The sequence below is a fragment of the Phascolarctos cinereus genome, unplaced genomic scaffold (assembly GCF_003287225.1).
Source record: "Phascolarctos cinereus isolate Bilbo 61053 unplaced genomic scaffold, phaCin_HiC Scaffold_1;HRSCAF=81, whole genome shotgun sequence".
Classification (NCBI taxonomy): Eukaryota; Metazoa; Chordata; class Mammalia; order Diprotodontia; family Phascolarctidae; genus Phascolarctos; species Phascolarctos cinereus.
This window is the reverse complement of record NW_027555514.1, coordinates 145,420,289-145,445,656: the sequence shown is the minus strand read 5'-3', so window position 1 is coordinate 145,445,656 and position 25,368 is coordinate 145,420,289. Positions and strand designations below refer to the sequence as shown.

Genomic DNA, 25,368 nt, shown 5'->3' with positions numbered 1-25,368 from the left:
AGTTTTTTGAAAGATATACTCCCAAATATGCCCAGATCTCCATATCAGGAGTCATATTCTGATATCAGAATTAAAATAATTTGACACTGTAATGACTAGGTGAACCATATGGGTTGACAATGCTCAGCTCTTATTACATATATTCTATTGCTGCTTTGCTAGTAACCTTCAAACACAAAATTTGACTAATGAATGACTACCACCCAGGCATTCCTTAAACACTCCATCCTCCAAAATATAAACTCCTTGATGGGCAGGGATCTGTCACTAGGGAATTGCTCATCTGATTGACTCATTGCCCCAACAAATCTATTCTATAAGCCTGGCATAAAATGGCAACAATTGTGCTTTAAATCTGTGATACTATGATCCTAAAGGCAAAGTGCATCAGATGGGCATTGTTCTGACCTCCAGGTAGACTATTGTGAAGCCATTCATTCAGAGGTCACTGACCTGTGAGACACCTGACCCTGAAACTCAACCAATGTGAGGCTGACTACATCCCTACGTAGTCTTGCTGTTTCAGCTCTAAAGAAGGTCAAAAAATGGGTTGGGGCTACAATATGAACAAGGGTCAGGGGGACAAGTTAGAGGAACTGAAGCAAAATGGAGTTGCTTTAGTTTTTTCAGCTACCCCCAACACACACACATATCAGGGGCTCTCCTATGCTTGATGTTGCCCTTCCTGGTTCTAGTCTTCCACATGAGTGCTTTGTGGTCCGCATCTGGTCATGTGATAGCCTAGCATTAGGAAGACTTGATATTTTTTATGAATGGCCAGTCCTTCATGGTCCGTAAATCCTCTCACCTAGTCACAGTGGCAAGGGGTAGGGTGCTGCATCCATTAAAAGAAGAGACATCTTTTGGCTCAGTCTCTTGGCTGCAACTCTCCCATACCCTGTCTCTAGATTTCTCAAAAAGGTGCTGAACTCCCACTGCTACTGTTATTTGTACTTGAAGAAAGGACTCAAAGTAAGATAGCTGTGTCAGGGGCCATGGCTACCTTTTCTGCTTTATGTTTCCTTTATTGAGTAGCATCAGTCTCAAGGTGAAAGTGTCCAGCCACAGAAGAGACCTTAAGAGTTCAAGAGGTCTAGAGGCCTTAGATTCTGTTGGGTTGGAGCCCAGGGTGTGCTAGACTCAGCCTACAAATGCTTGAAAAAGAAGCCTCATGATGAAAAATGCCATCCACATCCAAAGAATGAACTATGGAGTTTGAATGCAGATTGAAGCATACTATTTGCCACTTTTTTTTTCCTTCTGTTACATTTTGTTTCCTCTTCTGGTGGTTCCTCCTACTGGTTCTAATTCTTATTTACAACATCACTAATGTGAAAATATGTCTAACAGAAATGCATATGTATAGCCTCCCTCTTGGGAAGGGAGGTGAAGAGGGAGGGGGAGAAAAATTTAAAACTCAAAAACTTATGGAAGTTACTGTTGATAAATCAAAATTAATTAATTAAAAAAAAAGAATTGGTGAAAGGAAAATTCTGCCCCGATTTAAAAAAAAAAAAGGAAAAGGGCAGTCTTCACAAATAACATGCAAAAGTGTAATAAACATTTGTTTTATGGTATTGCATTACATTCAAACCATAGGCCAATGAGCTTGACTTTGATTCTGAAAATCATGGAGAAGCAAGATATCTATGAAAATCACATGCTGAATTTGTTATATACTTGAAAAGCAAGCATTACATAATAGAGAATTGAAGTTCCATATATGGCATTCACCTTCTGTTCTACAATGTAAATGTAAATGCTCATTTTATCTGATATTTTTTAAGTTCAGAATTTTAAAAAATAAAATTTTAAAAAGAAAAAACTTAGTAAAATTCTCTAACATTATTAAAGAGATTATTTGTGAGCTTTTATAAAGAGAAATGGTCATCACTAAAGGCTACATAACTTTAAGACAAAAGAAGTTATATCAAACCAATCACTTTTTTTTTTGAATCAGGGTAAGGAGACTTGTAGATGAGACTGAATGCTACAGATGTGGTTTGTCTGGATTTCCCTAGAGCATTTGACAGTCTCTCATGTCCACCTTGTGGACAAGATGGAGAGATGCGCATTATATGACAGTAACAGTTAAATGGGGGCAGGTAGGTGAAGCAGTAGATAGAGCTCTAGCCTTGGAGTCAGGAGGACCTGAGTTCAAATCCGGATTCAGTCACTTAACACTTACTAGCTGTGGGATGCTGGGCAAGTCACTTAACCCCAATCGCCTCACCAAAAAGCAAAACAAACAAACAAAAAACAGTCAAAAGGATTTGAAACTGGGTTCAATGAGTGGTGTTTACTCTCACCTCTAACATGCTTTGTTGCTTTAAAGGGGACTACCCAAATTTAGTCACTGGTAGTACAGAAACCCCAAGTATTAAAAAGAAAAACAGGCCAAAAAATAAGCAAAAAGAAACAAAAACATTTTATTTTGTTGGGAGAAGAGTTTTATATATTATTATTATCATGCTCAGGTTCATTGCCTTGCTGCAGGAACTTCTCCATGTACACAGTAACAGCTACAATGTGCAATGACTAATTTTGATAGACTCATCTCTTCTTAGCAATGCAAGGATCCAAGACAACTCCAAAAGATTCATGATGGAAAATGCTGTCCACATCCAGAAAAAGAGCTATGGAGTCTGAATACAGATTGAAACATATTTGCTCTTTTTTCTTTTTTTTGTTAGTTTCTTCTTTCTCATGGTTTCTCCTATTGGTTCTAATTCTTCTTTACAACTTGACTAATGGGAAAATAGATTCAATGTGAATGTACAGGTAGAGCCATATCCGGGAGGAGGGAGAGAAGAGATGGGGAGAAAATTTGGAACTCAAAATCTTACAGAAGTGAATGTTGAAAACTAAAAATAAATCAATTAAAAACAAACAAACAAACTTCTCCAGCATTGTGTGTCTCCACCAGGTTAGTGTTCCTTCTTTTGTGGAAGGGTTCTGTGGTTACCTAAATGGGCCACATGATTTTGTAGAGCTCCTGCAGCACAAAAAGGGAGGAGAGAATAGCACTACCACACATGTATGACGGTTATAGGAGAACAAATGCCAACGGGGAAGAACATGGGTGTGCAGTCTTCATTGCCCTTAGCTATACCTGTAATCTGGCGGCTCAAACATGCAGCAAGATCTATTTCCAAGTCTCCAAAGTCACTCAGGACTCCTATATAGTTTTAAACATGTAAGCCTCTATATAATTTTAGACAAAGTGTTGATGTGGCACTAATAGGAAACTGTTCTGTCACCAGAGAGGCAAGACAATGGTGGTAGTCTGGACCATTCTTCTTTCATGCTGCCTGCACTATGCTTCTGGAAAACCAGAGGTCAGGGTTGACTATGAACAGCCATACAGTCATTTAAGTAGAGCTAGTCTTCTAGAAGACTTTAAGGACCTTTCCATTGAGGGGTGGAGAGCAGCAGAAGCAATATCCTAACCCTTGTTTCATGAAAATTAGACTAGTTTTCCCATAAAAGGTACTGAAGCCATTCTTGACATCTGATTGATTCTGAGGACTAAAGACAGGCTGTTGACATCACTTTCTGGTCATTGTTCCCCAATTCCTTGTGACCCCATATGGCATTTTCTTGGCAAAGATACTGGAGTGGTTTGCCATTTCCTTCTCTAGTGGATTAAGGCCTCCTTGTCAACAAAAAATCCACCTTTGTGTCAGGTATGGATTTATAATTTTTTTCTTTCTTTCTTTTTTTTTTTTTGGTAAGGCAACTAGGGTTAAGTGACTTGCCCAGGGTCACACGGTAGTGAGTGTCAAGTGTCTGAGACTGGATTTGAACTCAGGTCCTCTTGACTCCAAGGCTGGAGCTCTATCCACTGTGCTACCTAGCCCTTGGATTTATAATTCCTCAACTTTCAAAACTCTGAAAACAGTTACAGGCAAATGAGCTGCTAGACCACAATGCCACTTATCTGAGAGGCAGACACACACATATAGATATGTATAAGTGTGTGTATCACACTTTGAGTTTACTTTTATGTGGCCATCTCATTTCTTCTAATAGGATATAAGCTCCTTAAGAATGTTTGGTTTTTATCTTCATAATTCCAATGCCTAGCACAAATCTGACCCATATAAGGGGTTTACTTAAAAAAAGAAAAAGGCAAGGGAAGAGTTTCCAAGGGGGGAAAGAGGAGGAACATCCTAGTCATGATGAGCTGGCCTTTGCAAAGGCATGGATGCCAGAGATGGAACGTTGTATATGGGAAATTGTAAGTAAGACAGTTGGGCTGGAACTACTCCCCAGTTTGTGACTGGAGAGTAATGTGAAGTCATTCTACAAGGATAAGTCGAAGCCAAACTGTGAAGGACTTTAAAAGTCAAATAGAGGAATTTGTATTCTAAAAAGGACAGAGAGCAACTGAAGCGTCTTGAGAAAAGGAATGACATGATCAGACATACCACTGGGAAATATCAGTTCGGTAGCTATGGTGGACGGATTAGAAAGGAGAGAGACAGGAAGAATAATTAGAAGGCTATTACAACAGGCCCAAACAGAAGAAGATAAAAAGTGTGAACTAGGATGATGGCTGTTTTAGCTGAGGAGGCAGATGTGAAGGATATTGGGGAGGTAGGATTCACAAGATTTGGTGAGGACTGACTACACGGTAAGGAAATGTGAGGAATTGAGAATGACCAAGGTAGTGAAGCCAGGTGACTGAAATAATAATGCCTTTTACAGAGGAGAGAAACTATGAAAAGGGATGGGCATGAGGAAGATTTGGGGCTGGGCCTAACTTGGGCCACTGCCCTGGTAGTTTGGTACTGGAACAAAATGAGACATTTGTAGGTCATTCAACAGTTAGCAAAAAGAGATTTACTCAACCAAAACAGGAGAAGGATATTGGAACAAATTGAGATAGTTTCGTTTTCATATTGGAAAATGAGACCTAAAAGTGTCAACAATTAACACAAGATTTATTTACCCAGGAGAAGGACATTCAACAAGGATAGACTTCTTGAGAATCTCTTGAGTTGATTTAGCTGAGTAAAACTCCCATTGCAATTTACCAGCCAAGCACCTCAAAGCCACTCTAGCTCCCCATAGAGAATGGGTATGGTGCCTTAAAGTTTAAAGTAGCGTGTCTGGTTGACAACGAGCTGAGTCTTTAATCAAGACTTTGGTTCAAATCTCCTCTATGATACAAACCGGTTGTGTGATCCTGGGCAAGTCATTAAACTCTTAGTAAATTAAGCAACTCTCTAAGTTGCAAAGCATCTAGGGATCTGCATTGAGTTTTCTTACCCTTCAGTGACAAAAGCAAAGGTCTGCAACAAAAAACAAAGAAAATCCCAACTGTTTATAAAACACTTTTTTAATAGCTCTGTTTACAATAGCAGCATTCGTACCATAATCTAAATTTTATGAGAGAAATGACTCTTAGATGAACTGACTCATCAGATTCATAAAAACGATAGAGCTGGGACTCAAATACTGGTTGTCTGACTGTTGAACTATATACTACATATTTTTAGTAGCTTAAAAAAAGGATTTAAAAAGTTATAACAACTACTAATGTGGGGGGGAGAGAGACCAAAATTAAAACCCAGGTCTCTTGACTCTAACAGCTTTCTTTTCACTATACCACAGGTAGGTGAGTAAATATGTTTTGGTTTTAGAACAGTTTCTACTTCTAGATATGGGTCCTTCTGGTGTTGTGGGATGTAATGATACCTCAAACAAAATAATGAAGCTACTCTGTAAATGCTTGATCCTGAAGAGCCCAGACGCTGTTCACTTTTGTTACTGGCTGTTTCCTTTCTATCCTCTTGAGACCTCTATCTCTATTGTCCAATTTCTCCTTACTGGGCACTCTCTGCATGGAGCAATGCCTAAAAAAGAGATGCCTCTTTCTTTAATCTTCCTCTCTTACAGGTTCTTCCACAGAGGCAGCTGGTGGTATGCGGGGCCTGGAATTAAGGAAGGCCTGAGTTCAAATTGGCCCTCAGGGGGCAGCAAGGATAGCAAGTGGATAGAGCTCGGCCTTGGAGTCAGGAGGACCTGAGTTCAAATATGACCTCAGACACTTAACACTTATTAGCTGTGTGACCCTGGGCAAATCACTTAACCCCACCTGGGTCACCAAAAAAAAAAAAAGAGAAAAGAAAATCTAATGGATAAAATAACAAATGAGCAAAGTAAAATGACAGTGAAAACAACAACAAAAAAAAGAAATAAAAAGAATAACCAAAACAAATTGGGTCCCAGGCACTTCCTAGATGTGTGATTCTGGGCAATTCACTTAACTTCTATTTGCCTCAGTTTCCTCAACTTGAAAGGAGGATGATAATAGCACCTTACCTCCCAGGGTTGTTGCAAGGATCCAATGAGATAAATATTTTAAAAAGAATAATGTTTGTAAATGCATAAAATAAAATGCACGGCGTTACGGTGGAAACAAATTTAATAAAATATAAAATATTTTTTAAAAGCTTGATCATTTTATGAAAATGGATAATGTCATGTATTCTTCCCTTCCCTTTACAGGAGGCATGTGTCATTCTCCAACACGGCCACACGATGGCGATCGAGGCCCCACTTCCCCGGCAAAGACGACGTATTTCCAGAACACCCCGGAAGTTCCCGTCGCGCGTCCCCCCCCCCCTCCCCCCGCTTTTCGATTCCGGCACATCCCCAGTCAAGATGGCGACGTTTGCTGGTGTTCGTTCCTTACTGCTGCCGGGGCCCAGGCGTCTCTGGGGATTGTCGAACAAGTTCCTGCCCCGGAGGGTGAGTTACACGTGCCGCGCTGGCCATTCGGTCGCGGGTCGAAAACTAGAAGGGACGGAGTCAGTGTTGAGGTAAAGGGGAAGGTGAGCGGCGGGCTCTGGTTTCTCAGTCGGAGACCTGGAAGCTGCCTTGGCCTGAGGTGATGAAGATGGCACCGCTAGGGGGCCCAGCATGACTGAGCGGAACTGACGCGGTCCGGAGACTACAAGTCCCGGCGGGCATTGCGGCGCACCTGATTCCTGAGGAGTTCCTCATTGGATGGGTTACAGGCCGAGGTTTAGTGTCGTAGGAATTACGGGAACCTGAGCTTCTGGTGCTGGAAAGGGCTCTAGTGGTCATCTAGGCCAAAGGTGGTGGAGGCCTGGGAAATTTAAGTGATGTACATTCTTTCGCAGGAGCTGTAAATATCCCTTCTTCTCGTCAAGCTCAGGTCCTCTTGATTTCAAATCCAACTTTCCACTATGGGTTGAGTGTGAACTAGATTGATTGTATCTTGTGAGTGCACCACGCTGGTAAAAATCTTAAATCAAAAACGCTAACTACATTTCTCGGAATATGCAGATTATATTGGTATAATCCTCTGTGTATCCTCTTTTGTTCCTGTATCGAAACTTGTATTAAAAATTATTTTGGAACGTCCACGTGGCCTTCTATTACCTCATGCTCGTATAAAACTGAATTCCTTGTTTTCCTCAAAAGTGGGGAGTTGGTGCCATCCTACAAGACTTTTTCAGGGACTTGAGTGAATGAGTTAAGTGCCTGACTCGTAGTCCTCCTCTCTGTTCCACCTCTTGCCGTCATACTCAGAGCCATCATACATTCTTGTTGAAACTCTTTTTTTCACATCTTGGTACCGCTATTCTTAGCATCATAAATTTACCTCTGCAAGGGACCTCAGCTGCCAGTCCAACATTCTCATTTTATAGATTAGAATACTAATGCCAAAATGTTTAAGTGATTTGTCTAAGTAGGTAGCAGAGTTAGGATTTGAACCCAGGCACTAGCCCTTCCTAATCTTAGAGCCTTCCCATTTGTTGATTGTCTCTAATTTATCCTGCATAGATCATCTGGTTGTTTGCATGTTACCTTCCTCATTAGATGGTGCTCTATGAGAGCAGGGACTGGTTTTTGACTGTCTTTGTATTCCCAGTGCTTTGCACAGTACTATTAGTATCCTCATTTTTCATGTAAGGAAACTGAGGAAGACAGGAGTTAAGTGACTTGTTCAGGGTCACACACCTAAGTGAGTACCTGAGGCAGGTTTTAGACGCCTAAATCCAGTGCTCTCTCTCCATTGTGTAACCTCGGTACTTTATTGCATTATCCACTGCCTCCTGAGGTAGCCTCTTTTGGGCAGTTGTAATTATTACAAAGGTTCTCCTTACATTTAGCCTACAAGAGCTTCCCTGCCATTTTCACTGAACATAGTTATTCTATCTGGAGCCATGCAGAGCAATTTTAATCCCTTTTCTATTTGACAGCTTTTCAAGCACTTGAAAATATCTGTCTTGTCCTCCCTAAATCTTCTCCAAGCTAAATAACCCCAGTTCTTTTTACTGATCTTTGCCAGAGAGCCTGCTCGAACTTGCATGTACATGTGTGTATATATACCTATACATACATATATTTTGTGTGTGTGTGTTTGACAAAATACACACTAAATACAAGATCATGGAGATGAAGGGAGGAAGTACTTGTAGCTGGGGAGATCCAGGATGCTTGGAGTGAAAAAAGCATTGAGTTGGGGCAGCTAGGTGGCGCAGTGGATAGAGCTCCAGCCTTGGAGTCAGAGGACCTGAGTTCAAATCCAGCCTCAGACACATAACACTCACTGGCTGTGTGATCCTGGGCAAGTCACTTAACTCCATTGCCTCATCAAAAAACAAAAACAAAACAAGAAAAAGCATTGAGTTTAGTCAGAGGACCCGAGTTTGAATTCTAGCACTGCTGCTTGCTACCTGTATGACTTGGACAAGTCAGCTACTCACTAGGACCTCAGTTTGCTCACAGCTGTAAAATGTAGGGATGAACTAGATAATCTCTATAGTTCCTTCCAGTTCACGTCTGTGATTTTATGTTGAAAAGCAGAGAACTAAGGGCATATCCCTGGGTACTCTACTAATCACAGTTTTGTCACTAACTAGCTGTTTACTTTGGAGAATTCAGTTAAGTTGAATTGAGTCAGTTAACTTGACAATTTGACATTGACTTATTAGTAACTACTTCTTAGGTATGGTTATTTAGTCATTTCTAAATTTACTTTACCTGTCATCTAACCAGTATATCTCCATCTTGTCAAAAGATTCATGGTATAGTGAAAAGTGGACTGGATTTGAAATTAAAGGTCCTGTGTTTGAATCTCAGCTCTGATTGACCTTGGGAAGTCACTCTGCCTTGGCCTAGTTTTTTTCACATGTAAAATTAACTTCAATCTAGATCAAACTCACCTTGACAACCTCTATCTCCACTCTGTGCTATAGGAACCAGATTAAGATGTAATTGAGAAATGTTTAACAAAATAAATAAAAACAGCGCAATACAACAATAATAGCATTTATATGACATGTACTGTGAACAAGGCCCTATGCTAAGCACTTTACAAATATTATCTTATCCGATCCTCACAACCACCCTGTAAGGTAGGTACTATTTTCCTCCATTTTACAGTTAAGGTAACTGAGGCAAACAGAAGTAAAATGACTTGCACAGGGTCACATAGGTAGTAAATGCTGAAGCTGGATTTGAACCAGGTCTTCCTGACTCCAGGCCCAGTGCTGTATTCACTGTGCCACCTAGCTGCCTAGAAGAAATAGATAATGATAATCTGTTGTTTTTTAATTCAATATGCTCCTGCATGGATCTGGTTTTGCTTTTTTGCTTTTTTTTTTTAATTTTTAGGCAGTTGGGGTTAAGTGACTTGCCCAGGGTCACACAGCTAGTAAGTGTCAAGTGTTTGGTCTGAGGCTGGATTTGAACTCAGGTCATCCTGACTTCAGAGCTGGTGCTCTGTCCACTGGCCACCTAGCTGCCCCTATGGATCTGTTTTTATTTGAGTTTGACACCACTGGCCTAGATGACTTGTAAGCTTTTTTCCAGCTTTAGAGGCTTTGTCAAAATCATTACTAAATTCTTTACTAAAATATATACTTTGACATTCTCCTTATCTCCCAGTCTAGTTACCCAGTCAGAAAGGGAAATGTCAGTTTGATATAACCTGATCTTGATGGGGTCATGCTGCCTTTTAGGAATCATTGCTTCCCTTTATAAATGCTTATGTGTATGTTTTCTAAGACTTTGCAAAGTCAAGGTCACTATCCCATCCACTATACAGGACATTTCCTTTATTCTAGTCTTGTAATGTCCCTCCCATTCTCCATAATTTTTTGAAGATTGCCAGCAGAGTGACTCAGCATTCACATCTATTAGTTTTTTCAGTAGCCTATGATATAGTTTGTCTAGGCCTGCTTACTTCAACTCCTTGAAAACAGATAAGTGGAGTTTTGTTTGTTTTTTTACTACCACCTTACTTATCCTTGGTTTTCAGCTCCTTGTTAACCATTTTTGTTCCATTCTTCTCCATCCAAAGACCATTCTTCTTGCAAGAGAAAATAAAAGTAATAAGGATTCTCATTACCATTACATCTTAATTATTGTCCTATCCTTTCTTTTATCCTCCTTTTGACCCCAATATACAAAAGTTAAAAACTCCTTTTTTGCTAAGTCATCATTAGCATTCACAGCCTCTCATTCTGGGTTTTAATACTTCTGACATTCTTATTGAACTGTACTACTTTATATTCATCTTAAATTACTTGCCCTTCTACCTTTTGTAGTGCTTTTTAAAAATCTGAATTGGTTGGTGAGTTTCCTTTTTAGTCATCTTAATGTGGATCCCAACCATCCTTCCTTTAAATCCTTTGAAATCCAGTCTCCTCAAATATAGGTACATCGGTTTAATTTTTCTGCTTTCTTCTTCTTTTTTAAAATCACAAGTTCTATGCCCAAAGGACTATAAAAATCTGCATACCCTTTGACCCAGCAATAGCACTTCTAGGGCTGTTTCCCAAAGAGATCATAAAAATGAGAAAAGGACCCACATGTACAAAAATACTTATAGCAGCTCTTTCTGTGGTGGCAAAGAATTGGAAATTGAAGGGATACCCATCAATTGGGGAGTGGCTGAACAAGTTGTGGTATATGAATGTAATGGAATACTGTTGTGCTTTAAGAAAATGATGAGCAGGCAGACCTCAGAAAAACACAGAAAGGCTTATATGGACTGATGCTGAGTGAAGTGAGCAGAACCAGGAGAACGTTGCACATGGTAACAGCCATGTTGTACGATGACTAACTTTGATCGACTTGGCTCTTCTCAGCAGTGTGAGGATCTAAGACATCTCCAAAAGTCTTGTGATGGAAAATACTAACCACATCCAGAGAAAGAACTATGGAGTTTGAATGCAGATTGAAGCATACTGTTTGCTTTTTTTTCTTCTGTTTTGTTTTGTTTCTTCTTTCTTGTGGTTCCTACTATTGTTTATAATTCTTCTTTACAACATTACCAGTGTGAAAATGTTTGATAGGAATGTATGTGTAGAGCCTGTATCAGATTACATGCCATCTTGGGGAGGGAGAGGGGGAAAAATTAAAACTCAAAAGTTTGTGGAAGTGATTGTTGAAAACTAAAAATAAATAATTAAAAAACCACAAGTTCTATGTTTAATTGGTTATTTGCTGTAATTTCTACTTTAATAAGCAGTTCTTTGCTGGTCAGAAAGAGATTAAGAATAGTAGCTCCACTTGAGCTTTCTCTACCTTTTAAAAGATGAAGTTGTGAAGTCACAAATTTGTTGGCTGCTCTGCTTTGGTTAGAGAGAAGTCCTACAGATGCCTAGACTGGTGATATCCTGGATTACTAGAAGATCATGCTTCCTACTTGATTTTTGGTCTGTTTCTCAGACTTACATAATTCCTCCAGTCAAGGTGGTCTGTAATTTTTTCAATACAGTATTTTTTTCCTAACAATCTTCACACAGATGTTTACCATATTTCCTCCGTTGGTTCCTGCCTTTCCTCAAATAAGTTTTTCTCAATGTACGGTGCTATGTCACCACTCCTTTGATCTATTTTCTTCCTTTTAAATAAGACCATTTCATAGATCAGTTATGAGTCCCATTCTGTTCAAGTCTCAGTGATACCAATGAGGTCAAATTTCCCTCTTTCCTTTAGAATTGTTTCTTTAGAATCATAAGTTCGCCCTGTTTCGTCCATATCTTGTCTATTTATTTATAGATCTCTAAGACCTTGGATTTTATTGCTAGTTCTTTTCTTGGATACTGTCTCTCAGGAATTACTTGTTTTTCTCTTGGTTATTCTTCATTCTATTTTATACTGTTTTCTATGGTACTGGGCTTAGATTATCTCTCTCTTTTCACTGTAAAGCCTTCTTCATTGTTGATTTATGAGATTTCAGGCAAATATATTTTTACTAGCCCTTTTAAAGTATGCTTCCTCCTTAGTAAACAGCCCATCAATATTTTATTTCAGTGGATAATACTTATATTTTAAGCCATGGTCAAGAAACTTAAAACACATTCTTAGACACTATCTTCTTAAACTTTGACTTTCTAAATTCACTCCTTCATTGACTGCAGTAGTGATGAAAACATATTTGTCCCTGAGATCATTAGATTTTTGCCGAGGATTTCATAATCCTTAATCCATAGGTTTTCCTGGTGGTTCATTCGTGTTAACAAGAATCACCCATGGAGAAGATGTGGGAAAATTGGGACACTGATGCATTATTGGTAGAGTCGTGAACTGATCCAGCCATTCTGAAGGGCAATTTGGAACTATGCCCAAAGGCCAATCAAATTATGCATACCCTTTGATCCAGCAGTACCACTACTAGGTCTGTATCCCAAAGAGATCATTAAAAAGGACTTACATGTACAAAAATATTTATAGCAGGTCTTTTTGTAGTGGCAAAGAATTGGAAATGAAGGAATGCCCATCATTTGAGGAATAGCTGAATAAGTTGTAGAATATGAACGTAATGGAATACTGTTGTGCTATGAGAAATGATGAGCAGGCAGATTTTGGAAAAATCTGAAGACTTACATGAACTGATGCTGAGTGAAGTAAGCAGAACCAGGAGACCATTGTACACAGTAACAGCAACATTGTGCGATGATCAGCTATGATTGATTGACTTAGCTCTTCTCAGCAACAAAATGATCCAAGACAATTCTAAAAGACTCACAATGAAAAATGCTATCCACATCCAGAGAAAGAACTATGGAGTCTGAATGCAGATCGAAGCATACTATTTACACTTTTTTTTGTGGCTTTTCCTTTTTGTTCTGTTTCTTCTTTCACAACATGACTAATGAGAAAATATGTTTAACATGATTGTACATATATAACCTATATCAGATTGCTTACTGTCTTGAGGAGGGTGTGGGAGAGGGAGAAAAATTTGGAACTCAAAATCTAATAAAAAATGAATGTTGAAAACTATCTTTACATGTAATTGGAAAAAATAAAATACTATTTAAAAAAAACCACTTAGTACAGAAACTGGAAAGATTGCAGGCCTCTGTTTTTCATGTCAGTCTGACTCATGACCATTCTGGTATCCCTCACTTGGGGGTCATTAACCACCATTACTTGTCTGTTCCTCCTTTGACTATTTCTGAGTGACCTCTCAACTGATGGTGCCTGTGTGTTCATGTCATCAAACTTTGGATCAGAGGAAACTACTTCCCAGATTTGAGTGCTCCCTACCTTTGCTCTGTTTCTGGTCCTTATTGCCTATTTTTTTTTTTAAGAATCTTCCCTATCTTCCAGTTTCCATACCTACAATGGAATTTCCCTCTATCGTGTTAAATCTTTTTTCTTTAGTTTTACCTTCTAATACCCCTTCCATTTTTGCTTGGAATGCCTCAGTTTCCTCATCTTTAAAGCATGGTGGTTGGAGTAGGTGACCTCCAAGGTCCCTTCCAGTCCTAAATCTATGATTCTACATTTCATTTTCTCACAACTGGAGAGAAGAGATTGCACTTTTTATCCTTTTATCTTCACTGATGGAGACCAGCTTGTTATATATAGGTATTACTTGGTACCAGCAGAAACATAAACATAGCACGCTCTTGACAGATCACTTTATAATTTTCTTTATTCCCCATACTTGCTTGAAGCACTGATTCTAGTTCTAGTTCTTATAAGTAACTTGACTAGTTAATCTTTCTGGGTAACTGTTTGCCAGAAATGTGTGGCAAGAAATGTCTTGGGTGGGAGTGCAGCGGACTGAGGGAAGGCCCGGGAAGAAGAAGGGTGTTAACGGAGTGAAGTTTAATTTATTAACTACGATCTCTCTCCCGGGAAGATTTTTGCTCTGCTGCCTTTAATTGGCAATTAGCACATTCCTGCTAAATCCTAACAAACAATCTAAAAGCTGAAATCCAGTTATGCCCACTTTTGTCTCTCCTTTATGGCTGAGCTCCAGACATCTGCTTGTATGTCCCTTGTCTTTTATATTTGTAGTTGTATAATAACTTTAGATTGTAATTTTAATGTCTGTTAAATTATTTATATAGGATTTTATGAGTACAAAGTGCTTTGAGTCTGTAATTTCCTTTGATCTTTACAACGACATTGTGAGGCAGGTAGTACAAATGCTCAAGTGCAATTGAGATTTACCCAAGGTAATTAAAAAAAAAAATTTAACTGGCTAGAGTCAGGAGATTCAGCCTGCCCCACCCTTATTGTTAACCTCCAATCTGTCATCACCAACTGCCTTTCAGATTATCTCCAAGTGGATATCAGTAGACATTTTAAACTCAACTGAATTCCAAAACTGAATTCATTACCTTTTCTCCTAAACCCTTCTACCTTCCTTAATACTACAGAGGGTATCACTATCCTCCTAGTCCAGGGGTGGGGAACCTTTAGCTTCGAAGCCACATGTGGCCTTCTAGGTCCTTGGGTGTGGCCTTTTGACTGAGTCCAGGTTTTACAAAACAAATTCTTTTATTGAGGGGACTTGTTCTGTGAAGTTTGGATTCAGTCAGAGGGCTATAGTTGAGAACCTAGAGGGCCACATGTGGCCTCAACTCCTCACTGTCACCTCCTCATGTTCAACCTGTTGTCAAGGCCTGTAGATTGTACCTTTTCAGCACCTTTCAAACATGTGCTTTTCTTTCTATACTACCACCACCAAAGTGGTGGCAGTATATCCCCTCACACTTGGCCTATTGTAATAGCTTGTTGATGGATCTCCCTGCCACAGGTCTCCCCAATCCAGTCCATCCTTTATTCAGCCACCAAAATGATTTTCCTAAAGCACAAACTCATGCCACCTTCCTACTCAAAAAACTCCAGCCACTCCCTATGGCTTCCAGGATCAAATACAGAATACTCAGTTTAACATTCAAAGCACTTCATAATCTAGCCCCCTCCTAATTTTCCAGTCTTTTTACACTTTATTCCCCACCAGACATTGGCCTCTTTGCTAATCCTTAAACAAGCCACTCCATCTCTTTACTCGGGGCATTTTCTCTGTTTGTTCCATATCTGCTTCTTGGCTTCTCTGGCTTCCTTTAAGTCTCATCTAAAGCCCCATCTACTATAGGAAGCTTTTCCCAACCCCTCTTAATTCTAGTGCCTTCTCTTACGTCTATATTTCATATTTGTCCTGTATATAGCTCGATATACATATTTGTTTGTTTTCTCCCTTATTGGATTGTGAATTCCTTGAGAGAAGGGACAGTCTTTTTCCTCTTTTTGTAACCCCAGCTATTAGCATATTGCCTTGGCACTGGCACCCACATAGTACGTGTTTAATAAATGATTATTGATTGATTGATGAATTCAATCTTATGTCTTCTGATTCCAAGTCTAGGCTCTTTTCATTACATTATACTAAATGAAAACTTGGAAAAGTTGGGATTCAGATAGTGAATTCTAATTTATTAATCTGTACTTATTGTTGTTTTGTTGGTGAGGGATTATGGAGATGAGAATGGAAGTGTTGGAGGGAAGGCAAGAATTTCACATGGATTATCAAAGATGGAGCCTACCTGATACTGATACATTGATCAGGAGAGTTCTATCAACCATTTCTTAAGAAGCTTTATGAACTGTTCCTTAACAAAGATCCACCATTTTGAATGGCTTCTCTACTAGTAACTCACATTTACTTAGTGCTTTGAGGTTTACAGATTTTTTTTCCTTTAGCAACTCTGATGTAGTTAGTGCTAATATTATCCCCATTTATAGGTGAGGAAAGTGATCTTCAGTTTCCTCAAATAACTTGTATATACTTACACAGCTATTGTCAGAACTGGAATTTATGTTCGAATTTCTTTACTTAAAGGTTAGAATTCTTTCTACTACACTCTTCCAGGGAAGGGAGAATCCTAAGGTTGTAAAAAATTCTAAGATATACAGAGATCTCATATTTTTATAACTGAAAATTGGCTGTAGAAAAAGATTCTTTAACATTAATGTTAGAGTGTATTTGTTGTAATTTTTTTTCCAGCCCATAAATTTTGGAGTGAACAGATTAAGAAGCACACAAGCAGCTGCACAAGTAGTTTTAAATGTTCCTGAGACGAGAGTAACAACTTTGGAAAATGGACTCAGGGTAGCCTCTGAAGACTCTGGCCTCTCAACATGCACAGTAGGTAACATAGGCAACCTTTTTTTGGGTGAACATTCATTTGGAGAGGACAACTATTGACTGTAAATCTGCTCTTCAGCACCTAAGTGCTTTGCTTGATAGATTCCTAGCAACTATGTCTTTGGTTTCTAATGGTGGCCATATGCCCAGAATGTTCTTGGCTACCCTTTCTAGTATCTCTTTTGGCTCTTATAATGTATTAACACTTTTGTCATGGTAGCAAGCGTAATTTTGTAGTTATCTTGTAACAGTCTTGATGACCCCACATCTTGAGTCCTGTTCAGTACTATAAATGAATTATTAATTCACTACAGTGAATACATGGCTTTGTATTAATATTGGATGAGATATTTCAAGAAGAGGGAGGAGGTCACAAACCAAAATTGATGGTGTTTTGTAATTTTTTTGTTTTTGTTTTTTGGTATTTTAATAAGGTTGGACTTTGGATTGATGCTGGAAGTCGATATGAAAACGAGAAGAATAATGGAACAGCTCATTTTTTGGAACATATGGCTTTCAAGGCAAGTTGTTAGATTTGTTTAATATATTTTCTTTAGGAGATGGTAAATACTAAGTCATTCATTAAACTGTAATACTGATTAATTATCTGTGGTGGAGTGCATATGTTATTCATTTCTACTGTAAGACATTCCTTTGTCTTTGCTGGTCTTCAGTGGCACCCTCAAAACATTGTTTATACTTGAATTTAAAGTTTAAAAAAAGCTTTTTGTAATCTAAGGATAATCTGAATGGGTACCAGTTGAGAAGGAAAGAAAGAAAAGAACAATGGATTTATTAAGCATTTGTTGTGTGTCAGGCACTAAGTGCTTGCAAATGTTATCTCATTAATTCTCACAATAACCCTGGGAGGCAGGTGCTATTATGGTCACCGAAGAAGTTGAGGCAAACTGAGGTTAAATGACTTGCCAAGGGTCACATTGCTAGTAAGTATTTGAGATGGGATTCAAAGTCAGGTCTTCCTGACTCCAAACCCAACCATTTTATTTATTGCACCACTTAGTTGCTCTAAAGCCCTATGTACTTTTCCCTCAAGTAGTCAAGATAGTTTACTTGAAATTGACTTCTGCTCATGTACTTCCTAGTCCTTATGTGATGTTTATAGCACCTCTCTTATGTACCCACTATGTATGATTTATTTGTAGTAGTTGTGTCATCTCACCTCCCTCACCTTTAAGCTCTGTAAGGGCAGGAAACCTTTCTCATATAAACTTTGTACCTTACATGGAGCCTGGGTGCAGTGCTCTGAACATAATAGGCACTTAAAAATAATTGCTGTTCTCTGAGCTACCACCTCACAACCATCAAGTGGCTGTGTTGACAAAAAAGGGAAATGACAGATGCTGGCGGGGCTGTGAGAAAACAGGTACTTCACAGGTTGGTGAAAAATGAACTGGTCCAACCATTCTGGAAAGCAATTTGGAATTTTTTCTAAAAAGCTATTAAACTGTGCATACTGCTACTCGGTCTTTACCTAAAAGAGATAAAAGAAAGAGGAAAGGGATCTATATGTATAGAAGTGTTTGTAGCAGTTCTTTTTGTTGTGGCACAGAATTGGAAACTGAGAGGTATGCATCACTTGGGGAAGGCTGAACAAGTTATGGTATATGACTATGATGGAATACTATTATGCTATAAGAAATGATGAAGGAAATGGTTTTAGAAAGACCTGGGAAGATGTGTATGAACTGATGCAAAGTGAATAAGCAGAACCAGGATAACAATTTACACAGTAGCAGCAATATTGTAAGAATAAACAGCTTTGAAAGATTTAGTAGCACTGATCAATACAATGACTAACCACAGTTCCAAAGGACTTATGGTAAAACTCAGAGTACAGATTAGATTGAAGCACATTTTTTTCCTTGATTTGGCTAATGCAGGAATTTGTTTTGTGTAACTTACATATTTGCAATTTTGTTTGTTTTCCCTTCTCTATAGTTGGGGAAGTGGAAGGAGTGAATTGAACCTGAAAATAAAATTTAATTTAAAAAAACTGTTGTTTTTGTTAAGTTGAGGACTATACATGGACTTAACCAACTCTCCACTTCATCCACTCTTCTCCCCCTTTTGTTTCAGGGCACCAAAAAAAGATCTCAATTAGATCTGGAGCTTGAGATTGAGAACATGGGTGCTCACCTAAATGCGTACACATCTAGAGAGCAAACAGTATATTATGCCAAGGCTTTCTCAAAAGATTTGCCAAGAGGTATTTATTTTTTGTATTTGCAAAATTCTGAAACTATTTCTTGAGGGTATTATATTTTTCTTGGGGTTCTTATTACTTTTCATTTTCTCATGAGAGCTTTAGAAGAATAGAATTGTAGAGTTGGAAAAGATCTTAGTAGTCTTCTAGTCCAACCCCCTCTTGAGTGGATGAATGCTTTACAATATTCCTGATAGTCATCTGTATGAATACCTCCAATAACGAAGGACTCCCTGTCTCACAGGACAACTGATTTTATTTTTTGACAGCTCTGAAATCTACCTCCTTATAATTTCTACAGTGGGTTCTAGTTCTTCCATCTCAGCAGAATAAGTCTTATGCCTGTTCTTTAAAAACAACTCTTAAAATATTTCACCACCCTTATGTCACACATTCCTAGTCTGATTGTAAGTGTAAATGTATTCAGCTTTTCCAGACTATTTCCGTATCATGCAGTTTTGAATCTCATCACCCTAGTAGTCTCTCACTTCTGGATGCCTTGTTGCCAAAGATCCCTTTCTAAAATGTGGTGCCCAGAACTAACACAGCATTCTGTATACATACTGACCAAGGCAGAATGAGACCTCTGCTTCCCTAATTCTGGATATTATTTTTGGTCACTTGAGACTAAATTAGCTTTTTTGGCTCCTATTTCTCATTATTGACTTATACTGAGTGCGCAATCAACTGAAGTCAACTAAAATCACAGTCTTTTCATAAGAGTTTCAGCCTAGCCAATGTTTCCTCAGCCTATTTTTGGATAGTTGTAAGTTTAAATTACAAAAGGTATTAATTGTTGATCTGCATTGATAGAGGGAGTTCTCGGCTGACCTTTCTCTACTCCAATGAAACCATGAATCCAGACAAAAAATAGAAACATTTGTTAAATAATGAATCCTTTCCCATTTTTAAATTTCTATGAACAGTAATCTTTTGTTTACATTTTATTAGATGCTTTGGATATCTATTGTATTCTACTTATCTGTTTTTCTTTTTTGCCCAGCACTGGGTAGTTTTGATGACAACCATTTTTTGTTTGTTTGTTTTTCTACCAGACTTATTTCATTCATATAGAAAACTCCAGTGAGGAATATCATTCTGCTGAAGTATTTTGGCATCCAAGTTATAGTCTTGCAGAGTGGCCGAGGGGACTGAGAGGTTAAATAACTTGCCCAGCATTATATAACTGGTATATTTTAGAGACAGAATTTGAATCCAGTCTTCCTATCCTTAGGACAGCTCTCAAAAACCCAGATTGTGCTCTAAAAATTGTAATTCTTGAACTTTTCCTTTTAATAGCGGTAGAAATTCTTGCTGATATAATACAAAACAGTACATTGGGAGAAGCTGAGATTGAACGTGAACGTGGAGTTATCCTCCGAGAGATGCAGGAAGTTGAAACCAATTTACAAGAAGTTGTTTTTGATTATCTTCATGCTACAGCCTATCAAAATACCGCCCTTGGACGGACGATTTTAGGGCCAACAGAAAATATAAAGTGAGTGTGTTCTCTACTGCTCAGGAGTTTGTGAGTATAGGAAATGATCTGGTAAATCATCAGTCATGGGCTGCCATGAGAGAGCCTTGCTTCTTCCATGCTTGGGAGTGTGAACTTTAGAGACTCTAGATTTCATGGTTTAATCATCTTATAAACATGAAAACATAGCTATATTTTAGTTTGCTGCACTTAATCCCACATGACTCCTTATTAATGTTTGTTGAATTGGCACTTAACATTTACAAGCCCTTAAAATTTGGAAGAATCCGTTATTAGGTAGGACTTCACTTTAAGTCAAGGCTGCTCATGGGTATAGATGAGAGATACAGATGCTTCTGCCTTTTTCTGTATTATGAAATATGACAGTTGAGATGCTTCTTTCTGCATATATGGCACATGTTATTATAGGACACCTTAAAGGGCATATTGGAAGTCAAGGGTATTCCACTTTTCTTTCTTTTCCCTTTTAACCACCTTTCTTTTTCTACTTTCAGATCTATAAACCGTAAAGACTTAGTGGAATACATAACAACACATTATAAGGGTCCAAGGATTGTGCTTGCTGCTGCTGGAGGTAGGTGATCAGAAGTGCAAAGTATTTGTTATGCTTTTGTGTCCATTTCATTAGGGCTCTTTTCCATGGTTTCTTATATTAGTTTAAACTGGTTGGGAAGTGCCCCCTGTAGCTCCTCATTTAATAGCTAAATTACTAAGTCTATAAAAGCCTAAAGTAGAGGGAGGGGAAATGGAGTACATATTTCATTCATTTTGAAAGATATAAACTTCTTTGTGTCTTAAATAATAAGCTTCAGTTATAGAGCAAATTATTAACTGTTTCCAGGTAGTAAAGTTAAGAACCAGAGAAATAGTGGGATACGTTTTTGCTTGGAAGGTAGTTTAATCTCTGGAGACTTTTAAGTTTATTTCTCTAACAAATATTTTTTGAACATCAGCTTTTGACTTCTTTTTAATGACCACTGTCTATGTTTCTGCTAAGCTTGCTTTCAGCAAAATGTGGAGCTGGGCAGTATATCATGGAGTGGAAAATACTTAAAGTTTCCATTGGAAACAGCAGGCATCTGAATGCTCAGACATGACAATAAAGCTCCCCGAAGTTTGGTGCCACTTGTTTGGTAGCATAGGGACAGAAAATAATGAATCACTGTAGAGCAAAGGTCTCCCTGTTACATTGTTTTCCCTCACCTATTTTAAGTTAACTATCAGGATGCTTTGTTTCTCCTTTTTCCAGGTTTTCCAGTTTTCCCTGTTTATTCTAGATTGTAATTTGCTTGGGGGTTAGAAGTACATCTCTGTTCACCTTTATGTTCCTGATACTTATTATGTAACATTGCATATACTTCAAAAGATTGGTGATTTCATTGGGAAGCCTACTACGTGCAAGGCATTGTGTCAGGCTACAAAAAATACGAAGACAAAAACAAGATATCCCCTTCCAGTTAATAAACATTTCTTAAGGGTCTACTATGTGCCAGGCACTGTGTTAAGCTCTGGGGATATAAATATAAAAAGAAAAGCAGTCCCTGCCCTCAAGGAATTTACAATCTGATGGTGGAAGACAGTACAGAAAAGGAAAAGAGAAAGGGGGATGGGAAAGGAAGGGAAGGCATCCAGTGAGGGGACGTGATAGAGAAATCTAAAGGAATGCAGCCTAGTGGGAAATGAAGAGATGGCTGGCCTGAATGGCCTCTTTCAGTGGAGGTTCTGACCTTAACTAATACAGGAGAATATGAGATGTACATAAATTTTTTAAAATGCAAGTTAATTTGAAGTGGGAAAGAGCATTGATACCTGGGAGTATCAGGGACATCTTCACTGAAGACTTAGTACCTAATCTAACCTTTGAAGGAATACAAGAATTCTGACAGGCAGGTATGCACTTCTGGTGTTGGGGACAGAGGCAGGGAATGGGATGCCAACTTCAGGGAACAGCTGGTAGTCAGTTTTGTTGAAAGACAGAGTTCATCAAATCATTATCCTACTATTATTCTTTTATATTTAACATGTAGCAGCCTATTGCTTAGGTGTGTAGAATGATTGCTTTTTGTAACTGAGTAACAATATTGGGATATAAGCTTATCTGTAGTTTCCCTGGAAGCATTCATAGTATAATTCTAGTAGCAGAAATTATGTCAATGATGAGATGTATTTCATTCTATTCCTACATAGTTTTTTTTTTCCTGCTAGGTTTCACCTTTTGAAAGCTTTTCATTCTAAACAATTTGATGATAAACATTCTGTATAGTAACACCTATTAAAGACATGGTTCTTAAAAGGAAAAAAAAAGACAGAGTTTATAAAGAAGAGTAATATTAAAAAGGGGGGGGGCTGGAAAGGTTCAAGTTAGATTGTGGAAAGCTTTAATGCCAGCTTGAAGAATCTGCATTTTATTTTAAAGTTAAGTGGAAAGTCACTAAATGGGTTTGAGCAAGGGCATGATATGGTTAGAACTGTACCCTAGGAAGATGACTTTGACACTTGTCTGGGTATCTTCCCTTCCCACTACCCTTTTCAGCTTCCTTTTGTATGTTGTCTTTCCCCATTAAATTGTAAACTCCTTGAGGGTAGGAATTGTCTCTTTCATATTTGTATCCCCTGAACTTAGTGCAGATCTTGGCACATAATAAATGTTTATTGACTAGCAGGGATTATTTTGTTTTTGTTTTTGTATCCTTTGTAGCCTGGCACCATAGTAGGCTGTTAAATTGAACTGAGTTTCTTTCCCAGTGAATCACCAATCTTTTGTGTGAAGGATGTATTGGAAAGGGGAGAGACTGGAAATAGAAAGATCAATTAGGTCCAAATGAGTGGAGATGAGGGCCTGAACTAGGGGGTGGCTACATGTGAGTGGAGAAAAGGGGATGGGTAGAAGAGATCTTTTGGAGGTAGAATCTACAAGAATTTCCTACTGATTGTCTAATAGTGGGTGAGGGAAAGGAAATAGTCAAGGGTGACAAACAGGTTATATACCAGGGTGACTGGCAGGTTGTTATTGCCCTTGATAGGGATGAGATAGTATTAAGGAAGTATTTATTCAGAGGGAGCCATGATTCTTGGCAGTGTTGAGTTTGAGATGCCCATGGGATAACCCAAGTGGCAGTGTCTGTCAGGCAGTCGGTGATAAGAGATTAGAGTTCAAGATTAGAGTTCAGGATAAAGATAAAGGCCCGTGTTTTATGTCAGGGTGGGTAGATGGCTTTTTGAGTTACTGTGGTCAAAAAACTCAGCACCTAATAGCCAAACTTCTGGTGCAGATCTTTTCTATTTTTAACCAGGGTCTTGGTGTAACTGTAACTTAAGTTATTAGCTTTTCAGTGTCTTCAGATTGGGTCAGATAAGCAGTGAAGAGGGTCTAGCACATCCATGTAAGAGTGCTAATTTTGGTATGAATGTGTCTTTATCTGTTGAGAACTGTATAAATGCAAGCACCTCTTCAGGCTCTCCCAGAGTGCCTTGTACCACATCTACTCTCCATTTCTCTGTGATTTAGTGTGTAGATTAACTGTTCTTGTAATATCTCAGGTTACAGTTTTAAAGACAATTGTATGCAGAGTAACATTACCTAGTAGATATTTCTGAAAGGTTGTATGTAAATTGAATTTTTAAAATTAAATATAATTCGCACTTGAGCTTAGATGCCTTTGAAATTTATTCTATATAGAATTTAAGGTAAAGCAGAAAATTTTAGGATTTAGTTGTATGACTTAAACTATATACATATGAAGTCATTTTCTTTTCATTTTAGGAGTGTCTCATGAGGCACTGCTTGACTTAGCAAAGTTTCATTTTGGTAATTCTTTATCAGCACATGAAGGAGAAATACCAGCTTTGCCTGCCTGCAAATTTACAGGAAGTGAGGTAAATTCACAAGCCACCTAAGCCAGAATTTTGCATTGGTTTCCTTATAATATCAATTGATATATGTGCATAATATAGCTTATTAGTGAGCTAGTTAGATAGTGCTATATAAATGTTTCTTAATAGGAATGATAGCTGGGGACTTAAGTTCCAAAACAGCAAGAAGCATTTATTAAATGCTTACTGTGTGCTGGGCACTATGCTGAGTGCTAAGAATACAAATATAAGCCAAAAGATGGCTCCTGCCCTCAAGGAACTTAGTTTAATGGGAGAAAACAACACATAAGAGGGAGCTGGAAATAGAGATGGGGAGTAGGGAGGAGAAGTGTGAAGGTACCCAATGTGGGTGCATGATGGCATGGTGTTGAAGTCTGGAAAGTCAGAAGCACATAAATGGAGGTCCTGGGGGAAACTTGCCAGTGGTAGATTGGGGCCAGCATAGAAGAGGGATGTGCCAGGGTGACATTGCAGAGCAGCCATGGTAGTGAAATCTGGAGAGATAAGAAAACAGCCAGATGGAGACAGCTAGTGCAGTGGAGAGGTTCAGGGCAGTCAGTAATACTGAACTGCTTTTTGCTTTTAGCTATAGTATCAGTGTTAAACCATTTATAACTAAGACTTTTTTTCTTTTATCTTTGGTCAGAACTGTTTTATATTTTCTAGAGTATAAATTGACCATAGGAGATTTTTAAAGTCTTCTCCTATATTGCAATTCACTTATATGTCAGGTTTGCAGACAACTGAGCTCTCTTTACCCCAGAACTTTGCCTTTGATTTGTACTTGTAGCAGTAGCAAACAAGTAAAAGATATCCTTCTAGTCTCCACTTGTGGATAGCTATAAGCAGACAAAGGTGAGTGTGAGGTGAAACTTGGATGTATATGTGTGTGTAAACATATGTATACATATACATACACATATGTATGTATATATACACACACACAATCTTCAGCTTTCATGGAGGTAACACATTCCTAGAAAATGACGCAAAAGTAAAAAATATAAATATTGATACATTGAATTTATGGTTTTGAAATGGAGGTGTTAGGTTCCTGTGACCACCAAAAACTATAATCTCTTGTTAGAGATTGCTGAAAATATACTTTTTTGCATATAATTCTTTATAACAAAACACTAATTCTTAAAATAAGCACTTTCCCTAACACAGTAATCAAAAAATAACCCATAAAATATAGAAGAGAGAAGAGGAAAAGGGAGGGCAGGGGCTGTAATGTCAGAAGAATCCCAAAGTCAAAAAGGGAAAGGGGGACCTGACATCTCTAATCTCCCTTTCAGTTTTAATTGTTACCTGATGAAAAGCATATGTCTT

The 25,368-nt window shown here is 38.3% G+C and overlaps 1 protein-coding gene across 3 annotated transcripts in view; it reads left to right on the top strand.

The window, feature by feature from the left end:
* The first annotated feature begins 6,643 nt into the window (after positions 1–6,643).
* The window catches only part of PMPCB (peptidase, mitochondrial processing subunit beta), a 37,810-nt gene continuing 19,085 nt past the window's right edge, over positions 6,644–25,368 (top strand). For 2 of the 3 annotated variants that reach the window (XM_078154519.1, XM_078154521.1), the window contains exons 1-7: positions 6,644–6,759; positions 16,301–16,441; positions 16,876–16,962; positions 18,539–18,668; positions 19,965–20,163; positions 20,658–20,737; positions 23,927–24,039. In XM_078154519.1, coding sequence (XP_078010645.1) covers positions 6,673–6,759; positions 16,301–16,441; positions 16,876–16,962; positions 18,539–18,668; positions 19,965–20,163; positions 20,658–20,737; positions 23,927–24,039 — 837 coding nt within the window. In that variant the 5' untranslated portion in view covers positions 6,644–6,672. Of the gene's footprint in view, positions 6,760–16,300; positions 16,446–16,875; positions 16,963–18,538; positions 18,669–19,964; positions 20,164–20,657; positions 20,738–23,926; positions 24,040–25,368 lie in introns of those variants that run through there. The other variant, XM_078154523.1, reaches the window with a different exon arrangement.